The 23,115-nt window shown below is 43.0% G+C and overlaps 1 protein-coding gene and 1 long non-coding RNA gene across 3 annotated transcripts in view; one reads left to right on the top strand and one right to left on the bottom strand.

Moving 5' to 3' along the window:
- Nucleotides 1-23,115, bottom strand: part of LOC309717093 — a 189,650-nt gene that overhangs the window by 32,064 nt on the left and 134,471 nt on the right. The gene's annotated exons all lie outside the window — the stretch shown is intronic.
- On the top strand, nucleotides 446-8,829 carry LOC309716581 (cytochrome P450 4B1-like). Of its 2 annotated transcripts, XM_082550452.1 has the most exons (12): nucleotides 446-747; nucleotides 912-1,056; nucleotides 1,162-1,206; nucleotides 1,295-1,422; nucleotides 1,556-1,680; nucleotides 1,789-1,943; nucleotides 2,047-2,153; nucleotides 2,938-3,128; nucleotides 3,269-3,402; nucleotides 7,516-7,580; nucleotides 7,949-8,031; nucleotides 8,384-8,800. In XM_082550452.1, exons 1-12 carry the CDS (start codon nucleotides 556-558, stop codon nucleotides 8,559-8,561), a joined length of 1,548 nt encoding a protein of 515 aa, XP_082406578.1. In that variant the 5' UTR covers nucleotides 446-555; the 3' UTR covers nucleotides 8,562-8,800. The 2 variants fall into 2 exon arrangements, with proteins under 2 accessions (XP_082406578.1, XP_082406579.1); XM_082550453.1 differs by lacking the exon at nucleotides 1,295-1,422 and having other exon boundaries at nucleotides 912-941; nucleotides 8,384-8,829.

A 23,115-nucleotide genomic window follows, 5' to 3' on the forward strand; every position in this document is an offset into this window, starting at 1 on the left:
GACACAAAATGTGCATCGCAAACCAGTTTCTTTTTTAATATATAGATGCCAAATATGTTCTCACATTGTATTTTATGCTGAGATAATGTTTGTGAGGGTTGAACCAAACTGTGATTGAGCTGTTTGTACAGTTTATTGTACGGTTAAACTCACTGGAGTTTGGACTTCATGTGCACACAAAGCACTTGTAACCAACTTATTGGCTGCAAAGTACAACAACTGACACAATTACACTTTGGGAATTAAGGCAAACAGAATAGCCAAAAGGAAAACCTACATTTCTGCTCTTCCCATATTTGCATCTTCATCATCCCAGTTCTCATATACCGCCGTAATGATGTTGCTGTTGCACTCCTGCGCTCAAAACGCCGACAGTTCCGTCAGGACATGAAGTCAGCGTTTTATTGGGTGTCAGACTCCCCGCCTACCGGAGACAGCACTGAAAACATCGCTTTTCCTCCAGCTCTTATCAGAAAGGTGAGCTCAGATCACCTTTTGCGCTTTGTTGGGGAGGTTTTCCTGCACGCGGAGGCGGAAGACACTTGCACCTGCAAGATGAAACTAACTAAAACTTTCGCGGAGTTTCAGCTGGGCTGGCCTCACATGCATTACGTCTTTGTTGTGGTCTGTCTTTTTGCCGTGGTGTATAAATTAACAATTCTATTTGCGAAAAGAAGGGAAGCACTGCGGAACTTCCAAGCTTTTTGGGGGCCGCCGCCACACTGGCTGTTTGGACATGTTCTGGAGGTAACTGTATCAACACACTCGCAGCAGCTGTAACATGTGTAACCGTCCAGTAAAGCTGACCACACCATGTTGGAGAACACCATTCTGCAAACAGAGACACACAGTTGACAGCGTGTAAAGTCTGCCTGCTGTGATGTGTTTCAGTTGTACTTTTTCTCTTTCAGTTTAAACAAGATGGGACCGATATGGACAAGGTAGTGAAATGGGGTCAGGAGTACTCATATGTTTTCCCAATCTGGTTTGGCCCCTTTCTCAGTATCATCAATATTCAGCATCCAGATTATGCAAAAACTATCCTGACATCATCAGGTGTGAGAAATGTTTTACGTAGTTGTTGTGTTGATGCACATTTATAACTGTGTAGTAAAGTTAAAAGTCCCTAACACCATTTTTATTTGTTATGTTTCCTAACAGAACCAAAAGATGATTTTGTCTACCGGTTTATTGAGGGTTGGATTGGTAAGACTCATTTGTCTCCCTTCAACAGCATTTCAAGTGCAGAGTTGTTTGTTTTGCTGCTTTCCTCACCCGTGCACATGTTCTTCAGGAAATGGGTTGTTGGTGTCAGAAGGTCAGAAGTGGTTCCGCCACAGGAGGCTCTTAACACCAGGTTTCCATTATGATGTTTTGAAACCATACGTAAAATTGATGTCAGAGTCTGCTGAGACTATGTTGGTACGTTGAAGACAATTTAGTTGCATAATTGATAAATAAAATCAAAGTCAGCACGTGTCAGTAAATAGAAGTAAAGCAGGAGCAGTGTCTGTATCCTGCAGAGAGATCACATCTGTTCTCTCATTGTTGGCAGGATAAGTGGGAAAGTTATGCAAGCACAAATGAGCCTTTTGAATTGTTTAAACACATGAGCCTCATGACACTGGACAGCATTATGAAGTGTGCCTTCAGCTGCTACAGCAACTGTCAGACAGAGGGGTGAGCCTAGATGAATCTTTTTAAAGAGTCATTTACAGTGTCAGTTTTATGTTGAGTCTTTGGTTGTTGTAAATCTGCATTTAATGTTTGCCTCCTTTGTCATTTCAGTGGAACAAATGCATACATCAAAGCAGTTTATGACCTCAGTTTTCTAATTGATCTTCGGCTCAGAATGTTTCCGTACCACAGTGACCTCATTTTCCACCTTAGCCCACATGGTTTCAGATACAGAAAAGCACGTCAGGTGGCCCTCAGTCATACAGGTAAGCTTTGCTTTGATTCATCTGAACCGTTGCCAAAAATCAGTGAGCCTCACATTATAGTGTCAGATCTACAAATGCTTACATTTTATATTCTTTTCTAAAGAGGAAGTTATAAGAAAGAGGCGAGAAGCACTAAAGGAAGAGAAGGAGCTTGGACAAATACAGGCAAAGAGATATTTGGACTTTCTGGACATCCTTCTCTTTGCAAGAGTATGTTATGTGTCATCAGTTTCAGCCTCTTACTTCAACACATTTCCCATTGTAGGATTTGCTTAATGTATAGGCAAGTCACAAACTGGGGTTTTCCTGCATAAAGGTCATACAGAAAATAAGGCAAGTGCCAACTTGAGATCGTGTCAGATATCTGAAGTACTGGCCTAAAGCTGAAATAGCATATGCATGCAGCAAATAAGCAAAGATGCATGCTGTTGCCAAGCTGCATGTTAATGTCCTCTGACACAAAGACGATGATCAGCCTTTTCATTCTCGTGAGCAGCAACCTGAATACAAAATCTCTTTTGTGTAGAGAATGATCAACACTGGTTAGTGTTTTGCCCAGTTTCTTTCCCAAAAACTTCTCTAAACGGCAGCTTGTAGGGGCTGTCTCAGCTAGCATGTTTATTCTCTTAGTAGACTTGGCTTCCTTTATGAGTATATCATAGCAAATTGTTGTCCTTGGCAGGAAAAATTAAAATCAATAATTAACTGCATGGCAGGTGTTTGCTTAAAAAACAAACAATTAGTGCTTTATATGGTTTAAGAAGAACAGCGGACCTTGATACTTGGCTGCTGAATAAATTCCCAATTTTATAAAGGTATCTGTATAAGGATGAATGTTATCCAGCTAAAGCTGAGTTGAAGTCGGGTGATGAAGTAATATAATGAGCCTGAGCAGCAAAAGTAACAAAGCACTTTTATTGAGAAGCCCAGTTAGAGTATAGTGCAGTCCATTCTGTCTTTCATCAACTGTAAATATCCTTTTTTTCAACGCCAGGATGAGAACCAGCAGGGTCTGTCAGATGAAGATATGCGGGCAGAAGTGGACACCTTCATGTTTGAGGGCCATGACACCACAGCCAGTGGCCTGTCTTTCATCCTCTACTGTCTGGCCTGCAACCCAGAACACCAGAAGATTTGCAGGAAGGAGATTATGGAGGCCTTGCATGACAAGGAAACCATGGAGTGGTAGGCTTGTGAAAGGACAACATTGCAATAGGGAAACAAGTTGGTGCCATTCTGTGGTACCAAAACTTTATTAGGAGACATATAAACAAGATTTCTTATTAGTTGACTTCACTAACACTGCATGTTGGTCTCATTTTAAGGGAGGATCTCAGTAAAATCCCATACACTACAATGTGCATAAAAGAAGCTCTCCGCCTTTACCCCCCTGTACCAGGAATTGCCAGAAAAACCACCAAAACTGTAACCTTTTGTGATGGGAGAACAGTGCCTGCAGGTCAGTGATTTTACTCTGTTGTTATTATCAAAGAGTAAACATTAAATGTCTTCACTTAATAATGCTTTTGGAAACATTTCATGCTACATGGTAAACACAAACTCTTAACCGACGTTGTTTTTCTTTAGATACAAAAATTAAATTTTTTTACATTTCCATAAAGGACCTATATCGACTTAATACTTATTACTTTATTATTCTACAAGGATACGTTGGTATTATTTGATTGTATTGTCACATAGAGTTTCTTTTCTATAAACTAGTATAAATCTCTTAAACGTGTGGGGTAATTGCTTTGTCAGTTCTTCATTCTTCCAAATGGAAGTATTTAAATGTTGGCACCAGATTATTATCATATATATGGGCAGAAAGTACACCGCCGCCTACACATTACACTCACTGGAACTGCTCAGCCATGGGAATCCATGAGCCATGAAGCTCCAGGCACACAGTTTTTGTGCTGATGTTGATGCCAGAGGAGGTTTAGAGCTCTGCAGTTACTGAGTCAGCAGAGCGTTGGAGATTTTTATGCACTCTGCAACCTCACTGTACAGAATGGTGCACATCAGTTTAATGTTGGTTTTTGCTACAATAGTTATCCTTGGTCAGAAGGAGAGGCTGACATCCAGGGAGTAGATTGTAAGAGGTGGAGTTTATTTAGGTACAAGGAGATATGGCATGGTATAGGAGGATGTGGAGGGGTGATATGGTGTTGTTTCTGCGATCAAGAACAGGAAATACAGTAGAACATGAATAAAGATTAAACGGTAATAAAGCTGGCCACAAATTCCTCCACAACAAATTTGCTAAGGCAGTGCATCAACCTGATACTGCTTCTTAAGAGCAATCACATTTATTAAAGTACTACCCAATATGGGCCACAGAGATGACATTTTTTAGCCCCAGCGCTTCTCATGCCTCCGGCCTATCTTGATCGTGTAGGAACCAAAGCAATCAACTCCAGTTGACCAGAAAGCAGGTTTGTGGATCTGGAGTCTTCCTGTGGGCAAATCGGCCATTTTGGTGAGAATTTCTGGCAGTCTACACATTGTCTTTGATGTCTCCAGATTACTTGTCAACCTCTGATGATCCAATAAGTGCGCCCTATCTCTGCAAAGACATGCTCTGGACTAGGGTGCAACAAAATCACATCAAAGTACTGGACAAGGAGCTTAGTTAGTGGGTTATGGTGTCTGAGTCCAGACCTTCAGCACATCTCAGGTGACATCCAACCCTTATTAGGCCAGTAAGCGGATCATATTGAAGGCAGGGCGAACAAAGTTGACTATTTGGGGACAGAGGTTTTCCCTTCATCAGGGCCATCACATCTTCAGGGAAACATATTGAGCTGACTTTAAGATGGCTATCTCTGCTTCCACACGATCAGTGGCAGTCATTGGAGGAGAAGCTGCCCCGTGATGAGCATGGTAAGTGGCTTTCACAAGCTCCTCCCAAGATGTGAAGTTCCTGGGGCTGGAGTAAGAGACTTTGCCACTGTGACAAGGCCACATAACAACCCCTCATCTGAAGTCTCAGCCCTACCAGTAGGGCCAGTGCACTGAACTTTGTTGTATAAACTGGGGGCCCTGAGCCCAATGGCTGGCTGATGAAAGACTACAGAGTCCCTTCCCCCTTGTGATGTCATCAGCCAGGTTTTCCACTGACATGACATACCTCCACTGGTGAGAACCAGTGATCTCCTGGATTTCAGCAATTCAAGTCCCGACAAAGACCTTGTAATGGCAGAAATCAGACTGCAACCAACTCAGCACAGTAGTAGAGTCAGTCCACAAGATAGTATTTTGCAGCGGTAGAGTAAGCTAGGTTTGGAGAATCTTAGCAAGCTGCGCTCCGGTGAGAGCAGCACTGACTAACAGGTGGCATATAACACCTTGGTATGGTAATGCTCTGCAAGTATGGTAGCTCCTTCTTCCATTCTACCCAGGCGGCACAAAGGACACAGGTGACAGGTTCATCCCAGCCACATAGACTGTACAAGAATCTTCCCTCTAGTGGTATAGGGAAGGAGAAACCCTACAGGGTCATATTGGCTAGCAAACACCTTGCGAAGAGTTGGTGCTGTGGGCAAGGTATCAGTGGGGCAATGCCAACATAATCCAAGCATCGACTCTTGTGGGTCAGCTTGGTAAGAAGTCAGCCAGAGCTCACAGCTGTCAGAACGGGCAGTAGTAGGCAGGTAGGACACCTCCTTTGGCACATTACTGGCCCACTGCAGTATTTCAAATCCTCCCATGCCCAGTAGTTGCCTTGTTTTGTCCAGGAGTTGTTTAGCTTGGTGTGGAGTCAGAAGCGACTGGAGACAGTTGTCCACATGGACACACAAATGGCAGTGTGGACAGATTCGTATACATCTTCATTCCCCCTCACGGTGGTGTTGCACATGCTGCTGTAAAGCATAAGTGGTGCAGCAAAGGCTGCAGGTCATGCCAAATGGTAACAGTCACCATTCATACACATTAGGTGGATCCTCCTGTTGTCCATCCCTCCAAAGAAAGCGAAGCAGAGGCTGATCTTTGGAAAGCAAACGTACCTGATGGAACATGGCCTTTATATCCCAGCTTATGGCCACCGCATGCTGGCGGAATCGGAGTAACACGCCAAGGAGCAAAGGGCTAAGCGTGGGACCTGGCAGCAGGCCCCACGCTGTAGCATGGGGCCTGGCAGGTGCAGTTGAAGACTAGGCAGGTTTTGTTGTTGTGATGCACAAGATGGCGTGGAATGTACCAGGATTTAGTTGAACCATTCACCTCCTCTGGAGTCAACTTTACCAAATTGCCAGCCTTCTCCACTGTCTTGAACTCCTGGTTGTATGTCTGTGCTCTGCTGGGGTCCTTGCATAGTTGATGCTTATTGGCTCTTTGAAGAGCCATGACAGCCTCTTGAGGTGCCTTCACCTGAGGAAAGTCTTTGCAGCGAAGCAATGGAGTAGCTAACTGTACCCGTTCTTTGATTCAAGGATATCTATTTCCTACTGGTCCTCCTTTGACCTAGTGACCTCCTTTTCATTTCTGAAAGAGAGGACATCAATTTGCCACAGCCTTTCAATATTTTTGTAGAGCTGTGGTGTCTGTGTGATGAAAGACGAGCATAAGCATGCCTGTTCATCCGCTGGATGTGGTAGACTTTTGGCGAGTCCCTGTAGCGCCCACCCCAGCTCAGTACAGACTGCTACTGGCCCTCCAGGTGGTCCCCGGATCACCGGTCAAACAGGAGTGAGAAGGTGCAGGTGATCTGATCCAATCAGGATCATAGGTTTCACCCGGCTGAAACCTTTGAAGGGAAGTCTTTGTAGGTGGCTGTACTTCTTTTTGAGTGTTTCCACTGGACAGGATTGCTCAGCTAGAGCCAGTTGTTCTGCTGTGAAAGCATTCAGTATTTGATGCCTCATCTTTGGCTTACCTTTAGTGGACACCTCCAATGATATGCTTCCCCCATTCAGCTGCAGGACATCCTGTCTAATGGTTTGTAGGGCCAGAACCTCATCTGTCTGGGCAAGGCCAAGGAACTTCACAGCAGCAGGCAATTTTATGGTTCTCTCTGAACCGTCATCCAGCACGGCAAGGTGTCCATGGTCCTCTTCCCATTGTGGAGTTGACTCTTACCACCTTCAACGTCACCATACCGGAGTGACTGGGATGGTCAACATAGATGACACTGGATGCAGTACACGTGGTCAGAATATTGGGATTTTGTTCTTTACCCTTGGCAAGGACATGTTATACAAGGAGGTGTTGCTCACCACAAGTGCTGCAGGGTTTCTTAAGCGTGCCTTCAGCAGAATGATTCCAGCCACATCTCCAACATTTATTCTTATCTTTGATCCAGTCACTTGGGAACTTCAAGTGATCGAGCAAGATCTGATATTTATAATCTTCAGAAAAGTGCTTGTGAGGCCCAAGAACACTATCCAGTCCTTTCTTCAGTAAAGCAAAGTCTCTCTCCTTCCCAGAACTAAAACGGTGAGCATGGGCTTAGGAATGCCATAGGAGGATATGGTGTATGTTTGCTTAGTTTGTATGATAATGATCAGCTAGACACACCCTATAATCTTTTAATAATAATAAACTAAGTACACATTTCTTTCAAATGTAGGTTCTGTTGTTGGAATAAGTGTGTATGGAATTCACAGGAATGCATCTGTCTGGGAAAACCCTAATGTAAGTAAAGACAATTTTATTCCCAGCACAACTTACTACATGGAATACATCATCAACAGAATCTATGATGAAATAAAATTATGAAGTTTTTCAGCACTCTGCTCAAAAGGCTGCAAATAATTTATCAAATAACTGAAGAAGCAATCATGAAACTGGTGCATTAAATTAATTACTAGTGCTGTATTTGCTGAGGTGGGTAGGTCCCTGGTGCCAAAGTGGACCTCAGGACAGATTCAAGCTGGTTTAATGACTTACTTTATTATGTGTCAGAATGCAGTTTTCTCTGCGCAAGTGGTAAGAGTGATAAGGTTCAGAAAACAAGTAATAGACATAACACTGCTCTCTTTCTTTGTCCTGTATTACATTAGGTCTTTGACCCTCTGCGTTTCCTACCAGAGAACATTGCCATGAGATCTCCTCATGCTTTTGTGCCCTTCTCAGCTGGGCCAAGGTTTGTCCTCACCTGAAACTATATCACTGTATAGAGACTGCTTGTAGTAGTCTCAAGTATGTGAATGTGTAACTTAGCACTGACCCCATTTACATCAACACAATAAAAACTGGTTTTATGATGGGCTAAAGCAAGTAGGGGAAAGGGTGAACTCACTGTAATCTAAGATTGATCCCATTTAAAATGCAAGCACCTTTGGCCCTGAATGTTAAAAAATAACATACTATACTCATCCCTACTATTCATATTCCTCATGTCCTAATCTCAGAAGGATCAAACTATTTTCATCATTTTTCAGTTCTTTAGAATATTCACTTGTATATTTCTTACATTTAATATTTTCCTCCCTCAGAAACTGCATCGGTCAGAACTTTGCTATGAATGAGATGAAAGTGGTGACAGCTCTGACACTGAAGCGATACCAGCTCATAGCAGAGCCCACTATGAAACCCAAGATCATCCCCCGACTGGTTCTCCGCTCACTCAATGGCATCCACATCAAGATCAAACCTTTAGACGCAGAGAGCTAAAGTGCACTAACTGCAAGAACTGCTAAAAATTACTGTATTTAGAAAGTAAATACTTTATGTTGATTTGAAATACTTCTACTATGTAACAAGCTTTTATATATATATTCATGGACTCTGTCGTGCAATTTATGTTTTTGGGAGAAATTGTCATAGAGAATATGTGTCACAATACATTGTATATAATTTCCCCAATTTTGGGTTGTTTTTTTTCTTACAAAAATAACAGAGATTACAAATACAAATACATAAATATGTCCTCATTCAAAAATGTCTTGTGAAACCTGCATTGGCTTATGGGATGATGATGTCACAATGAAAGTGACATCACCACAGTGAAAATGTAAGCAGTAAAAGTAAAAAGCCGTCAAAAAAATGACCACAAATTCAGATACCTGAAAATTCTACTTAAGCACAGTAATGAAGTATTTGTACATCGTTACTTCCCATCTCTGCCTAGTGGTGGCTCAGGTTCGCAGTATCAGTTTCTCAATGACAAGATCTCCACTCAGATTAAAGAAAAAAAAACCCTCAGCTGGAAATGGCAGTGGTAACATAACCATTCTTATTAGCACGACCTAAATCATCTGCACACCAGGGATGTTCCTGGCAATTAATTGCTTAGTCAACTAAACGAGGGGGGATAGACTAACCAACTAGTCTCAAACTAAGAAACACATAAAGTTAAATTTGAAAACCATTTAATGGAAAGTTTCAAAATAAATGATATGAAAACCATTTTAAACTGTTTTTTACATTCTTCAGTAATGAATCATGTGGCACCTTGCATTGTGCATTATCAACATTACACATTATACTCCAGAAAATTCAGAAGAAAAACACTTAAAACAAACCGATGTTATATATGAAATGAAAACGTAACTATAACAGATGTTCACGTATTACTAAAATATGACAAGTTAACATTGGAAAACAAATAAATTGCAACTGAAAGGGCCAGAACTGAAACGATTTCAAGTACTTACAGTGGGGCAAAAAAGTATTTAGTCAGCCACCGATTGTGCAAGTTCCCCCACTTAAAATGATGACAGAGGTCAGTAATTTGCACCAGAGGTACACTTCAACTGTGAGAGACAGAATGTGAAAAAAAAATCCATGAATCCACATGGTAGGATTTGTAAAGAATTTATTCGTAAATCAGGGTGGAAAATAAGTATTTGGTCAATAACAAAAATACAACTCAATACTTTGTAACATAACCTTTGTTGGCAATAACAGAGGTCAAACGTTTACTATAGGTCTTTACCAGGTTTGCACACACAGTAGCTGGTATTTTGGCCCATTCCTCCATGCAGATCTTCTCGAGAGCAGTGATGTTTTGGGGCTGTCGCCGAGCAACACGGACTTTCAACTCCCGCCACAGATTTTCTATGGGGTTGAGGTCTGGAGACTGGCTAGGCCACTCCAGGACTTTCAAATGCTTCTTACGGAGCCACTCCTTTGTTGCCCGGGCGGTGTGTTTTGGATCATTGTCATGTTGGAAGACCCAGCCTCGTTTCATCTTCAAAGTTCTCACTGATGGAAGGAGGTTTTGGCTCAAAATCTCACGATACATGGCCCCATTCATTCTGTCCTTAACACGGATCAGTCATCCTGTCTCCTTGGCAGAAAAACAGCCCCATAGCATGATGTTTCCACCCCCATGCTTCACAGTAGGTATGGTGTTCTTGGGATGCAACTCAGTATTCTTCTTCCTCCAAACACGACGAGTTGAGTTTATACCAAAAAGTTCTACTTTGGTTTCATCTGACCACATGACATTCTCCCAATCCTCTGCTGTATCATCCATGTGCTCTCTGGCAAACTTCAGACGGGCCTGGACATGCACTGGCTTCAGCAGCGGGACACGTCTGACACTGCGGGATTTGATTCCCTGCCGTTGTAGTGTGTTACTGATGGTGACCTTTGTTACTTTGGTCCCAGCTCTCTGCAGGTCATTCACCAGGTCCCCCCGTGTGGTTCTGGGATCTTTGCTCACCGTTCTCATGATCATTTTGACCCCACGGGATGAGATCTTGCGTGGAGCCCCAGATCGAGGGAGATTATCAGTGGTCTTGTATGTCTTCCATTTTCTGATGATTGCTCCCACAGTTGATTTTTTCACACCAAGCTGCTTGCCTATTGTAGATTCACTCTTCCCAGTCTGGTGCAGGTCTACAATACTTTTCCTGGTGTCCTTCGAAAGCTCTTTGGTCTTGGCCATGGCGGAGTTTGGAGTCTGACTGTTTGAGGCTGTGGACAGGTGTCTTTTATACAGATGATGAGTTCAAACAGGTGCCATTCATACAGGTAACGAGTGGGGGACAGAAAAGCTTCTTACAGAAGACGTTACAGGTCTGTGAGAGCCAGAGATTTTCCTTGTTTGAGGTGACCAAATACTTATTTTCCACCCTGATTTACGAATAAATTCTTTACAAATCCTACCATGTGAATTCATGGATTTTTTTTTCACATTCTGTCTCTCACAGTGGAAGTGTACCTCTGGTGCAGATTACTGACCTCTGTCATCATTTTAAGTGGGGGAACTTGCACAATCGGTGGCTGACTAAATACTTTTTTGCCCCACTGTAGTTGTTTCTTTGTATGTAATTTGGGCATCCAGTTCATAAAACCCACAAAATCAGGAATTAGAATACTGTGAAGACATCAGCCCAAATTTTACAGGTTTTCCCAGGTGTCATCAAATTGCTTCAATTTGGTTCAATTGCCCCAGTTAGATTCAATATGGGGAAGACTGCAGACTTCACAACTGGCCAGAAGAGAATCATTGATACCCTCCATTGGATGGGTGTTACAGGAAAAATGATTCTATGTTTCTTTACCTTCTTTTAAATGTGCAAGCATGCCCTTTTGTCTATGGTTAGATTAGTTTAGAATTATCTTTTTAGACTTTCTCAGCAAAGACATACTGTTTTGGGACATATTGTTTTAGATTGTTTTATCTCTCACAGCCTTCTCCCAGCTCTCTGCTGACGAGACTAGCGCCACATATGGAGTTGTTTATTTTATTAGGGCCCGAGCACCGAGAGTGCGAAGGCCCTATTGTATCTGCTCCGTTTCTTATTATTAGGGCCCGAGCACCGAGAGTGCGAAGGCCCTATTGTATCTGCTCCGTTTCTTATTATTATTATTATTATTATTAGGGCCCGAGCACTGACTGTGCGAAGGCCCTATTGTATCTGCTCCGTTTCTTATTATTATTATTATTCAGGCAAAACAAGGGCCTTTTTGAGGGCCTAAACATGCTCAAAAACTCATGAAATTTTGCAGACATGCCAGGTCTGGTGAAAAATTTTGTATTTTAATGGTTTTACTTATGAGCACTGGGAAATGGCTCTAGAGCGCCACCTATGCCTTGTTAAATGCAGCCCTACGACCACATAGTTTGAGCTACATGTATGAAATTTGGCACACATGTGTATCATGACGAGCCGAACAAAAAAGTCAGTGGGCCCATTGATGCAAACCCAACAGGAAGTCCGCAATTTAGAAGTGAATGTGACATTTTGGCTCTAATTTTGTCGTTTCCATGCCTCGAACTTTAACGAACTCCTCCTTGGAAATTGGTCGTATAAGCTTCATATTTGGTCAGTGCCAACTACACCCTTGTGCCATGTTAAATTGCGGAGCTTTTGAGTTTTCACAATACCATGAGGCCGTGGCGCCATGGCGAATTTCGATGACTCGCCATGAAAATCTTATTGCCTCTCATTCTGTCATACATTGTCCGATCTGGACCAAAGAGCACACATATGATAAGGCTCCAGCCCTGAACATATTTCAACTGCCATATTTGACGTCAGCGACAGCGCCACCTAGTGGGAACAGGAAATGTCATGTTTTACACTTTGGGGTACAGTATTGTGATGGGTGACATCTGCAGCCTCAAATTTCTCCAGGAAAGGCGTAAGGAGTTGGTCTTGGGGTACAGTGAAAACTGTGACTTTTCACAAAAGGGTGTGACCTCAGCAGCATGGCGAACTTTGATATCTCGCCATGAAGAAACAAATTAGTATAACTCCATGAAATCCAGTCTGATTAGTACCAGACTTTACAGGCATGATATCAGACCCGCCCTGAACAAATTTATGTGCCCATTGTCAGGAATATGAAGAGCGCCACCTAGTGGGAACAGGAAATGTCATGTCTTACACTTTGTTGTACTGATTTTTACAGGTTCATTGTGGATACCTCAAAAGCGGTGAATGTCACCGTCAGTCCTTCATGATGCTGCAGTGCGAAAATTGTGACTTTATACTGAACGGTGCACCCTGGTAGCAACGCTGTTCACCATGAAAAATGAAGTGGTTTTTGAGGGGCTTGGAAAGTTTAAAAAGTCTTGAAATTTGGCACACACCTCCAATGTGCTTAAGGCTTTGTTGTTATGTGATCATTTTCATTGAATATCCCAAAATGGCTCCACAGCGCCCCCTACAAAATTTCAAAACCACAGCCCCAGCTCTGTGTTTTATGTATGAGTCTGAAACCTGGTAAGCTTATAGGAGATATCAAGATGTACAAAAAAGTCTCTTGGAGCAATATCCCAAATACAACAGGAAGTCAGCCATTTTAAAATTAATGTGCAATTTTGGCAACATTTTCCCCTCTTTTCAGGCACCCTTCTTTGACGAACTCCTCCAAGGGATTTCATCATATTGAACCAATCTCCAGTGTGTGGAATCTAAAGACCTTTGTGATGTTAAATTGCGAAGCTTTTTACGTTCAGGGAAACGGGGTTGTCATGGCGGCACGTGGAGTTTCAATCACTCGCCAAAAAGCAGTAATCTGCTGTCACTCAAAATCAAAATGTCCAAACTCTCCCAAAGGTCGCAGGCGTGATGAGACTCGAGCTAGGAAATGTTTGTTATGCCATTTGTCAGTAATGGTTGGAGCGCCACCTAGTGGGACGACTATAATGATGATTGAATGAGATGAAATGTTAGCTGGTGGTTAAATGCATGAATTCCATCAATGTGACATCAGATCGGAGGTGCTGGTTGTAGGTGTTGGGCGTGGCTCGACGCGATGGGGTGCGAGGGCCCTCATAACGCTGCTTGCAGCTTTAATTATTAGGGCCCGAGCACTGACTGTGCGAAGGCCCTATTGTATCTGCTCTGTTTCTTATTAGGGCCCGAGCACTGACAGTGCGAAGGCCCTATTGTATCTGCTCCGTTTCTTATTATTAGGGCCCGAGCACTGACAGTGCGAAGGCCCTATTGTAATTGCTCCGTTTATTATTAGGGCCCGAGCACTGATAGTGCGAAGGCCCTATTGTAATTGCTCTGTTTATTATTATTATTATTATTATTATTTCGGCAAATGAATTGGCCGTTTGAGGGCCTAAACATGCTCGAAAACTCATGAAATTTTGCACACGCGTCAGGTCTGGTGAAAATTTACGTATTTTAATGTTCTCAGACATGGCCAGGGAAAATTAGCTCAGTAGCGCCACCTAGAAAAATGAAAAACGCGAGCCCCCGATATGGGTATGACCTACATGTTTGAAAGTCGGTACACCTATATAACGTTCAGAGTCGAACAAAAAAGTCTATTATGGCAATGTCCTAAACCCAACAGGAAGTCCGCCATTTTGGATTGAAGGTGACATTTTGGCTCTGATTTTACCGTTTCCATGCCTCGAATTTTAACGAACTCCTCCTTGGGGTTTGATTTCATAACCTTCATATTTGGTCAGTGCCAACTACACCCTTGTGCCATGTTAAATTGCGGAGCTTTTGAGTTTTCACAATACCATGAGGCCATGGCGCCATGGCGAATTTCGATGACTCGCCATGAAAATCTTATTGCCTCTCATTCTGTCATACATGTTCCGATCTGGACCAAAGAGCACACATATGATAAGGCTCCACCCCTGAACATATTTCAACTGCCATATTTGACACCAGGGACAGCGCCACCTAGTGGGAACAGGAAATGTCATGTTTTACACTTTGGGGTACAGTATAGTGATGGGTGACATCTGCAGCCTCAAATTTCTCCAGGAAAGCCTTAAGGAGTTGGTCTTGGGTTACAGTGAAAACTGTGACTTTTCGTGAAAGGGTGTGACCCCAGCAGCATGGCGAACTTTGATGTCACGCCATGAAGAAACAAATTAGTATAACTCAATGAAATCCAGTCTGATCAGTACCAGACTTTACAGGCATGATGTCAGACCCGCCCTGAACAGATTGATGTGCCCATTGTCGGAAATACGGACAGCGCCACCTAGTGGCAACAGGAAATGTCATGGCTTTAATTTTGTTGTACTGATTTTCACAGGTTCATCTTGGCCACCTCAAAAGCGGTGAATATCACCATCAGTCCCTCGTGATGCTTCAGTGCAAAAATTGTGACTTTAAACTGAACGGCGCACCCTGGTGGCAACGCTGTTCAACATGAAAGATGAAGTGGCTTTTGAGGGTCTTGGCAAGTTTATAGAGGCTTGAAATTTGGCACACACCTCCAAATGGATGAACGCTTTGTTGGCATGTGATCATTTTCATTGAATAGCGCGAAGTGGCTCCACAGCGCCCCCTACAAAATTTCAAAACCACAGCCCCTGCTCTGTGTTCTATGTATGATTCTGAAACCTGGTAAGCTTATAGGAGATATCAAGATGTACAAAAAAGTCTCTTGGTGCAATATCCCAAATCCAACAGGAAGTCAGCCATTTTAAAATTAATGTGTAATTTTGGCAACATTTTCCCCTCTTTCCAGGCACCGTTCTTTGACGAACTCCTCCAAGGGATTTCATCATATTGAACCAATCTCCAGTGTGTGGAATCTAAAGACCTTTGTGATGTTAAATTGCGAAGCTTTTTACGTTCAGTGAAACGGGGTGGTTATGGTGGCACTTAGAGTTTGAATCACTCGCCAAAAAGCAGTAATCTGCTGTCACTCAAAAACACAATGTCCAATCTCTCCCAAACGTCTAAGGTGTGATGAGACTCGAGCTCGGAAGTGTTTGTTATGCCATTTGTACATAATGGTTAGAGCGCCACCTAGTGGAACGACTAACTAATCATGAATGAATGAGTTGAAATGTTAGCTGGTGGTTAAATGCATGAATTCCATCAATGTGACATCAGATCGGACGTGCTGGTTGTAGGTGTTGGGCGTGGCTCGACGCGCCGGGGGTGCGAGGGCCCTCATAACGCTGCTTGCAGCTTTAATTATTATTATTATTATTATTTCGGCAAATGAATCGGCCTTTTGAGGACCTAAACATGCTCGAAAACTCATGAAATTTTGCACACGCGTCAGGTCTGGTGAAAATTTACGTATTTTAATGTTCTCAGACATGGCCAGGGAAAATTAGCTCAGTAGCGCCACCTAGAAAAATGAAAAATGCGAGCCCCCGGTATGGGTATCACCTACATGTTTGAAAGTCGGTACACCTATATAACGTTCAGAGTCGAACAAAAAAGTCTATTATGGCAATGTCCTAAACCCAACAGGAAGTCCGCCATTTTGGATTGAATGTGACATTTTGGCTCTGATTTTACCGTTTCCATGCCTCGAACTTTAACGAACTCCTCCTTGGGGTTTGATTTCATAACCTTCATATTTGGTCAGTGCCAACTACACCCTTATGCCATGTTAAATTGCGGAGCTTTTGAGTTTTCACAATACCATGAGGCCGTGGCGCCACGGCGAATTTCGATGACTCGCCATGAAAATCTTATTGCCTCTCATTCTGTCATACATTTTCTGACCTTGACCAAAGTGAACACATATGATAAGGCTCCACCCCTGAACATATTACAACTGCCATATTTTACATCAGGGACAGCGCCACCTAGTGGGAACAGGAAATGTCATGTTTTACACTTTGGGGTACAGTATTGTGATGGGTGACATCTGCAGCCTCAAATTTCTCCAGGAAAGCCTTAAGGAGTTGGTCTTGGGTTACAGTGAAAACTGTGACTTTTCGCAAAAGGGTGTGACCCCAGCAGCATGGCGAACTTTGATGTCACGCCATGAAGAAAGAAATTAGTATAACTCAATGAAATCCAGTCTGATCAGTACCAGACTTTACAGGCATGATGTCAGACCCACCCTGAACAGATTGATGTGCCCATTGTCGGAAATACGGACAGCGCCACCTAGTGGCAACAGGAAATGTCATGGCTTTAATTTTGTTGTACTGATTTTCACAGGTTCATCGTGGCCACCTCAAAAGCGGTGAATATCAACATCAGTCCCTCGTGATGCTTCAGTGCAAAAATTGTGACTTTAAAGTGAACGGCGCACTCTGGTGGTAACGCGGTTCACCATGAAAGATGAAGTGGCTTTTGAGGGGCTTGGAAAGTTTATAGAGGCTTGGAATTTGGCACACACCTCCAAATGGATGAAGGCTTTGTTGTCATGTGATCATTTTCATTGAATAGCGCGAAATTGCTCCACAGCGCCCCCTACAAAATTTCAAAACAACAGCCCCTGCTCTGTGTTTCATCTATGAGTCTGAAACCTGGTAAGCTTATGGAAAATATCAAGATGTACAAAAAAGTCTCTTGGAGCAATATCCCAAATCCAACAGGAAGTCAGCCATTTTAAAATTAATGTGTAATTTTGGCAACATTTTCCCCTCTTTTCAGGCTTCATACTTTGACGAACTCCTCCAAGGGATTTCATCATATTGAACCATTCTCCAGTGTGTGGAATCTAAAGACCTTTGTGATGTTAAATTGCGAAGCTTTTTACGTTCAGGGAAACGGGGTGGTCATGGCGGCACGTAGAGTTTCAATCACTCGCCAAAAAGCAGTAATCTGCTGTCACTCAAAAACACAATGTCCAATCTCTCCCAAAGCTCATAGGCGTGATGAGACTCGAGCTCGGAAATGTTTGTTATGCCATTTTTACATAATGGTTAGAGCCCCACCTAGTGGAACGACTAACTAATCATGAATGAATGAGTTGAAATGTTAGCTGGTGGTTAAATGCATGAATTCCATCAATGTGACATCAGATCGGACGTGCTGGTTTTAGGTGTTGGGCGTGGCTCGACGCGCCGGGGGTGCGAGGGCCCTCATAACGCTGCTTGCAGCTTTAATTATTATTATTATTATTATTATTCACCCCAAACAAGGGCCTTTTTGAGGGCCTAAACATGCTCAAAAACTCATGAAATTTTGCACACATGCCAGGTCTGGTGAAAAATTTTGTATTTTAATGGTTTTACATATGAGCACTGGGAAATGGCTCTAGAGCGCCACCTATGCCTTGTTAAATGCAGCCCTACGACCACATCGTTTGAGCTACATGTATGAAATTTGGCACACATGTGTATCATGCCAAGACGAACAAAAAAGTCTGTGGGCCCATTGACGCAAACCCAACAGGAAGTCCGCCATTTGGAAGAGAAGGTGACATTTTGGCTCTAATTTTGCCATTTCCATGCCTCGAACTTTTGCGAACTCCTCCTTGGGGTTTCATTTCATAACCTTCAAATTTGGACAGTGTCAACTACACCCTTGTGCCATGTTAAATTGCGGAGCTTTTGAGTTTTCACAATACTATGAGGCCGTGGCGCCATGGCGAATTTCGATGACTCGCCATGAAAATCTTATTGCCTCTCATTTTGTCATACATTTTCTGACCTTGACCAAAGTGAACACATATGATAAGGCTCCACCCCTGAACATATTTCAACTGCCATATTTGACGTCAGCGACAGCGCCACCTAGTGGGAACAGGAAATGTCATGTTTTACACTTTGGGGTACAGTATTGTGATGGGTGACATCTGCAGCCTCAAATTTCTCCAGGAAAGGCGTAAGGAGTTGGTCTTGGGGTACAGTGAAAACTGTGACTTTTCACGAAAGGGTGTGACCTCAGCAGCATGGCGAACTTTGATATCTCGCCATGAAGAAACAAATTAGTATAACTCCATGAAATCCAGTCTGATTAGTACCAGACTTTACAGGCATGATATCAGACCCGCCCTGAACAAATTGATGTGCCCATTGTCAGGAATATGAAGAGCGCCACCTAGTGGGAACAGGAAATGTCATGTCTTACACTTTGTTGTACTGATTTTCACAGGTTCATTGTGGATACCTCAAAAGCGGTGAATGTCACCGTCAGTCCTTCATGATGCTGCAGTGCGAAAATTGTGACTTTATACTGAACGGTGCACCCTGGTGGCAACGCTGTTCACCATGAAAAATGAAGTGGTTTTTGAGGGTCTTGGAAAGTTTAAAAAGTCTTGAAATTTGGCCCACACCTCCAATGTGCTTAAGGCTTTGTTGTTATGTGATCATTTTCATTGAATATCCCAAAATGGCTCCACAGCGCCCCCTACAAAATTTCAAAACCACAGCCCCAGCTCTGTGTTTTATGTATGAGTCTGAAACCTGGTAAGCTTATAGGAGATATCAAGATGTACAAAAAAGTCTCTTGGAGCAATATCCCAAATACAACAGGAAGTCAGCCATTTTAAAATTAATGTGCAATTTTGGCAACATTTTCCCCTCTTTCCAGGCACCGTTCTTTGACGAACTCCTCCAAGGGATTTCATCATATTGAACCAATCTCCAGTGTGTGGAATCTAAAGACCTTTGTGATGTTAAATTGCGAAGCTTTTTACGTTCAGGGAAACGGGGTTGTCATGGCGGCACGTGGAGTTTCAATCACTCGCCAAAAAGCAGTAATCTGCTGTCACTCAAAATCAAAATGTCCAAACTCTCCCAAAGGTCGCAGGCGTGATGAGACACGAGCTAGGAAATGTTTGTTATGCCATTTGTCAGTAATGGTTAGAGCGCCACCTAGTGGGACGACTATAATGATGATTGAATGAGATGAAATGTTAGCTGGTGGTTAAATGCATGAATTCCATCAATGTGACATCAGATCGGAGGTGCTGGTTGTAGGTGTTGGGCGTGGCTCGACGCGATGGGGTGCGAGGGCCCTCATAACGCTGCTTGCAGCTTTAATTAGGGCCCGAGCACCGAGAGTGCGAAGGCCCTATTGTATCTGCTCCGTTTCTTATTATTATTATTATTATTATTATTATTAGGGCCCGAGCACTGAGAGTGCGAAGGCCCTATTGTATCTGCTCCGTTTCTTATTATTATTATTATTATTCAGGCAAAACAAGGGCCTTTTTGAGGGCCTAAACATGCTCAAAAACTCATGAAATTTTGCACACATGCCAGGTCTGGTGAAAAATTTTGTATTTTAATGGTTTTACATATGAGCACTGGGAAATGGCTCTACAGCGCCACCTATGCCTTGTTAAATGCAGCCCTACGACCACATCATTTGAGCTACATGTATGAAATTTGGCACACATGTGTATCATGCCAAGACGAACAAAAAAGTCTGGGGGCCCATTGACGCAAACCCAACAGGAAGTCCGCCATTTGGAAGAGAAGGTGACATTTTGGCTCTAATTTTGCCATTTCCATGCCTCGAACTTTTGCGAACTCCTCCTTGGGATTTGATCGTATAAGCTTCATCTTTGGTCAGTGTCAACTACACACCTGGGCGATGTTAAATTGCGGAGCTTTTGAGTTTTCACAATACTATGAGGCCGTGACGCCATGGCGAATTTCGATGACTCGCCAAGAAAATCTTATTGCCTCTCATTCTGTCATACATGTTCCGATCTGGACCAAACAGCACACATATGATAAGGCTCCACCCCTGAACATATTTCAACTGCCATATTTGACATCAAGGACAGCGCCACCTAGTGGGAACAGGAAATGTCATGTTTTACACTTTGGGGTACAGTATAGTGATGGGTGACATCTGCAGCCTCAAATTTCTCCAGGAAAGCCTTAAGGAGTTGGTCTTGGGTTACAGTGAAAACTGTGAGTTTTTGCGAAAGGGTGTGACCCCAGCAGCATGGCGAACTTTGATGTCACGCCATGAAGAAACAAATTAGTATAACTCAATGAAATCCAGTCTGATCAGTACCAGACTTTACAGGCATGATGTCAGACCCGCCCTGAACAGATTGACGTGCCCATTGTCGGAAATACGGACAGCGCCACCTAGTGGCAACAGGAAATGTCATGGCTTTAATTTTGTTGTACTGATTTTCACAGGTTCATTGTGGCCACCTCAAAAGCGGTGAATATCACCATCAGTCCCTCGTGATGCTTCAGTGCAAAAATTGTGAGTTTAAACTGAACGGCGCACCCTGGTGGCAACGCTGTTCAACATGAAAGATGAAGTGGCTTTTGAGGGTCTTGGCAAGTTTATAGAGGCTTGAAATTTGGCACACACCTCCAAATGGATGAAGGCTTTGTTGGCATGTGATCATTTTCATTGAATATCCCAAAATGGCTCCACAGCGCCCCCTACAAAATTTCAAAACCACAGCCCCTGCTCTGTGTTTTATGTATGAATCTGACACTTGGTAGGCTTATAGGAGATATCAAGATGTACAAAAAAGTCTCTTGGAGCAATATCCCAAATCCAACAGGAAGTCAGCCAATTTAAAATTAATGTGCAATTTTGGCAACATTTTCCCCTCTTTTCAGGCATCGTTCTTTGACGAACTCCTCCAAGGGATTTCATCAGATTGCACTATTCTTCAGTGTGTGGAATCCAAAGACCTTTGTGTTGTTAAATTGCGAAGCTTTTTACGTTCAGGGAAACGGGGTGGTTATGGCGGCACGTAGACTCTCAATCACTCTCCAAAACGCAGTAATCTGCTGTTACTCAAAAACACAATGTCCAATCTCACCCAAAGGTCACAGGCATAATGAGACTCGAGTTCGGAAATGTTTGTTATGCCATTTGTACATAATGGTTAGAGTGCCACCTAGTGGAACGACTAGCTAATCATGAATGAATGAGTTGAAATGTTAGCTGGTGGTTAAATGCATGAATTCCATCAATGTGACATCAGATCGGAGGTGCTGGTTTTAGGTGTTGGGCGTGGCTCGACGCGCCGGGGGTGCGAGGGCCCTCATAACGCTGCTTGCAGCTTTAATTATTAGGGCCCGAGCACTGAGAGTGCGAAGGCCCTATTGTATCTGCTCCGTTTCTTATTATTATTATTAGGGCCCGAGCACCGAGAGTGCGAAGGCCCTATTGTATCTGCTCCGTTTCTTATTATTATTATTATTATTATTATTATTATTATTATTATTATTATTATTATTCACCCCAAACAAGGGCCTTTTTGAGGGCCTAAACATGCTCAAAAACTCATGAAATTTTGCACACATGCCAGGTCTGGTGAAAAATTTTGTATTTTAATGGTTTTACATATGAGCACTGGGAAATGGCTCTACAGCGCCACCTATGCCTTGTTAAATGCAGCCCTACGACCACATCGTTTGAGCTACATGTATGAAATTTGGCACACATGTGTATCATGCCAAGACGAACAAAAAAGTCTGTGGGCCCATTGACGCAAACCCAACAGGAAGTCCGCCATTTGGAAGAGAAGGTGACATTTTGGCTCTAATTTTGCCATTTCCATGCCTCGAACTTTTGCGAACTCCTCCTTGGGGTTTCATTTCATAACCTTCAAATTTGGACAGTGTCAACTACACCCTTGTGCCATGTTAAATTGCGGAGCTTTTGAGTTTTCACAATACTATGAGGCCGTGGCGCCATGGCGAATTTCGATGACTCGCCATGAAAATCTTATTGCCTCTCATTTTGTCATACATTTTCTGACCTTGACCAAAGTGAACACATATGATAAGGCTCCACCCCTGAACATATTTCAACTGCCATATTTGACACCAGGGACAGCGCTACCTAGTGGGAACAGGAAATGTCATGTTTTACACTTTGGGGTACAGTATAGTGATGGGTGACACCTGCAGCCTCAAATTTCTCCAGGAAAGCCTTAAGGAGTTGGTCTTGGGTTACAGTGAAAACTGTGACTTTTCGCAAAAGGGTGTGACCCCAGCAGCATGGCGAACTTTGATGTCACGCCATGAAGAAACAAATTAGTATAACTCAATGAAATCCAGTCTGATCAGTACCAGACTTTACAGGCATGATGTCAGACCCGCCCTGAACAGATTGACGTGCCCATTGTCGGAAATACGGACAGCGCCACCTAGTGGCCACAGGAAATGTCATGGCTTTAATTTTGTTGTACTGATTTTCCCAGGTTCATCGTGGCCACCTCAAAAGCGGTGAATATCACCATCAGTCCCTCGTGATGCTTCAGTGCAAAAATTGTGACTTTACACTGAACGGCGCACCCTGGTGGCAACGCGGTTCAACATGAAAGATGAAGTGGCTTTTGAGGGGCTTGGAAAGTTTATAGAGGCTTTAAATTTGGCACACACCCCCAAATGGATGAAGGCTTTGTTGTCATGTGATCATTTTCATTGAATAGCGCGAAATTGCTCCACAGCGCCCCCTACAAAGTTTCAAAATATCAGCCCCTGCTCTGTGTTTTATCTATGAGTCTGAAACTTGGTAAGCTCATGGAAGATATTAAGATGTACAAAAAAGTCTCTTGGAGCAATATCCCAAATCCAACAGGAAGTCAGCCATTTTAAAATTAATGTGTAATTTTGGCGACATTTTCCCCTCTTTTCAGGCTTCATACTTTG

Source organism: Aulonocara stuartgranti, assembly GCF_965226115.1.
Source record: "Aulonocara stuartgranti genome assembly, chromosome: 11".
Classification (NCBI taxonomy): Eukaryota; Metazoa; Chordata; class Actinopteri; order Cichliformes; family Cichlidae; genus Aulonocara; species Aulonocara stuartgranti.

Coding starts and splice junctions, on each gene's coding strand:
- LOC309716581 (XM_082550452.1), top strand. CDS start 556: ATGAAACTAACTAAAACTTTCGCGGAGTTTCAGCTGGGCTGGCCTCAC. Junction 1,057..1,161: donor AACTATCCTGACATCATCAG/GTGTGAGAAATG, acceptor GTTTCCTAACAG/AACCAAAAGATGATTTTGTC. Junction 7,581..7,948: donor CTGTCTGGGAAAACCCTAAT/GTAAGTAAAGAC, acceptor GTATTACATTAG/GTCTTTGACCCTCTGCGTTT.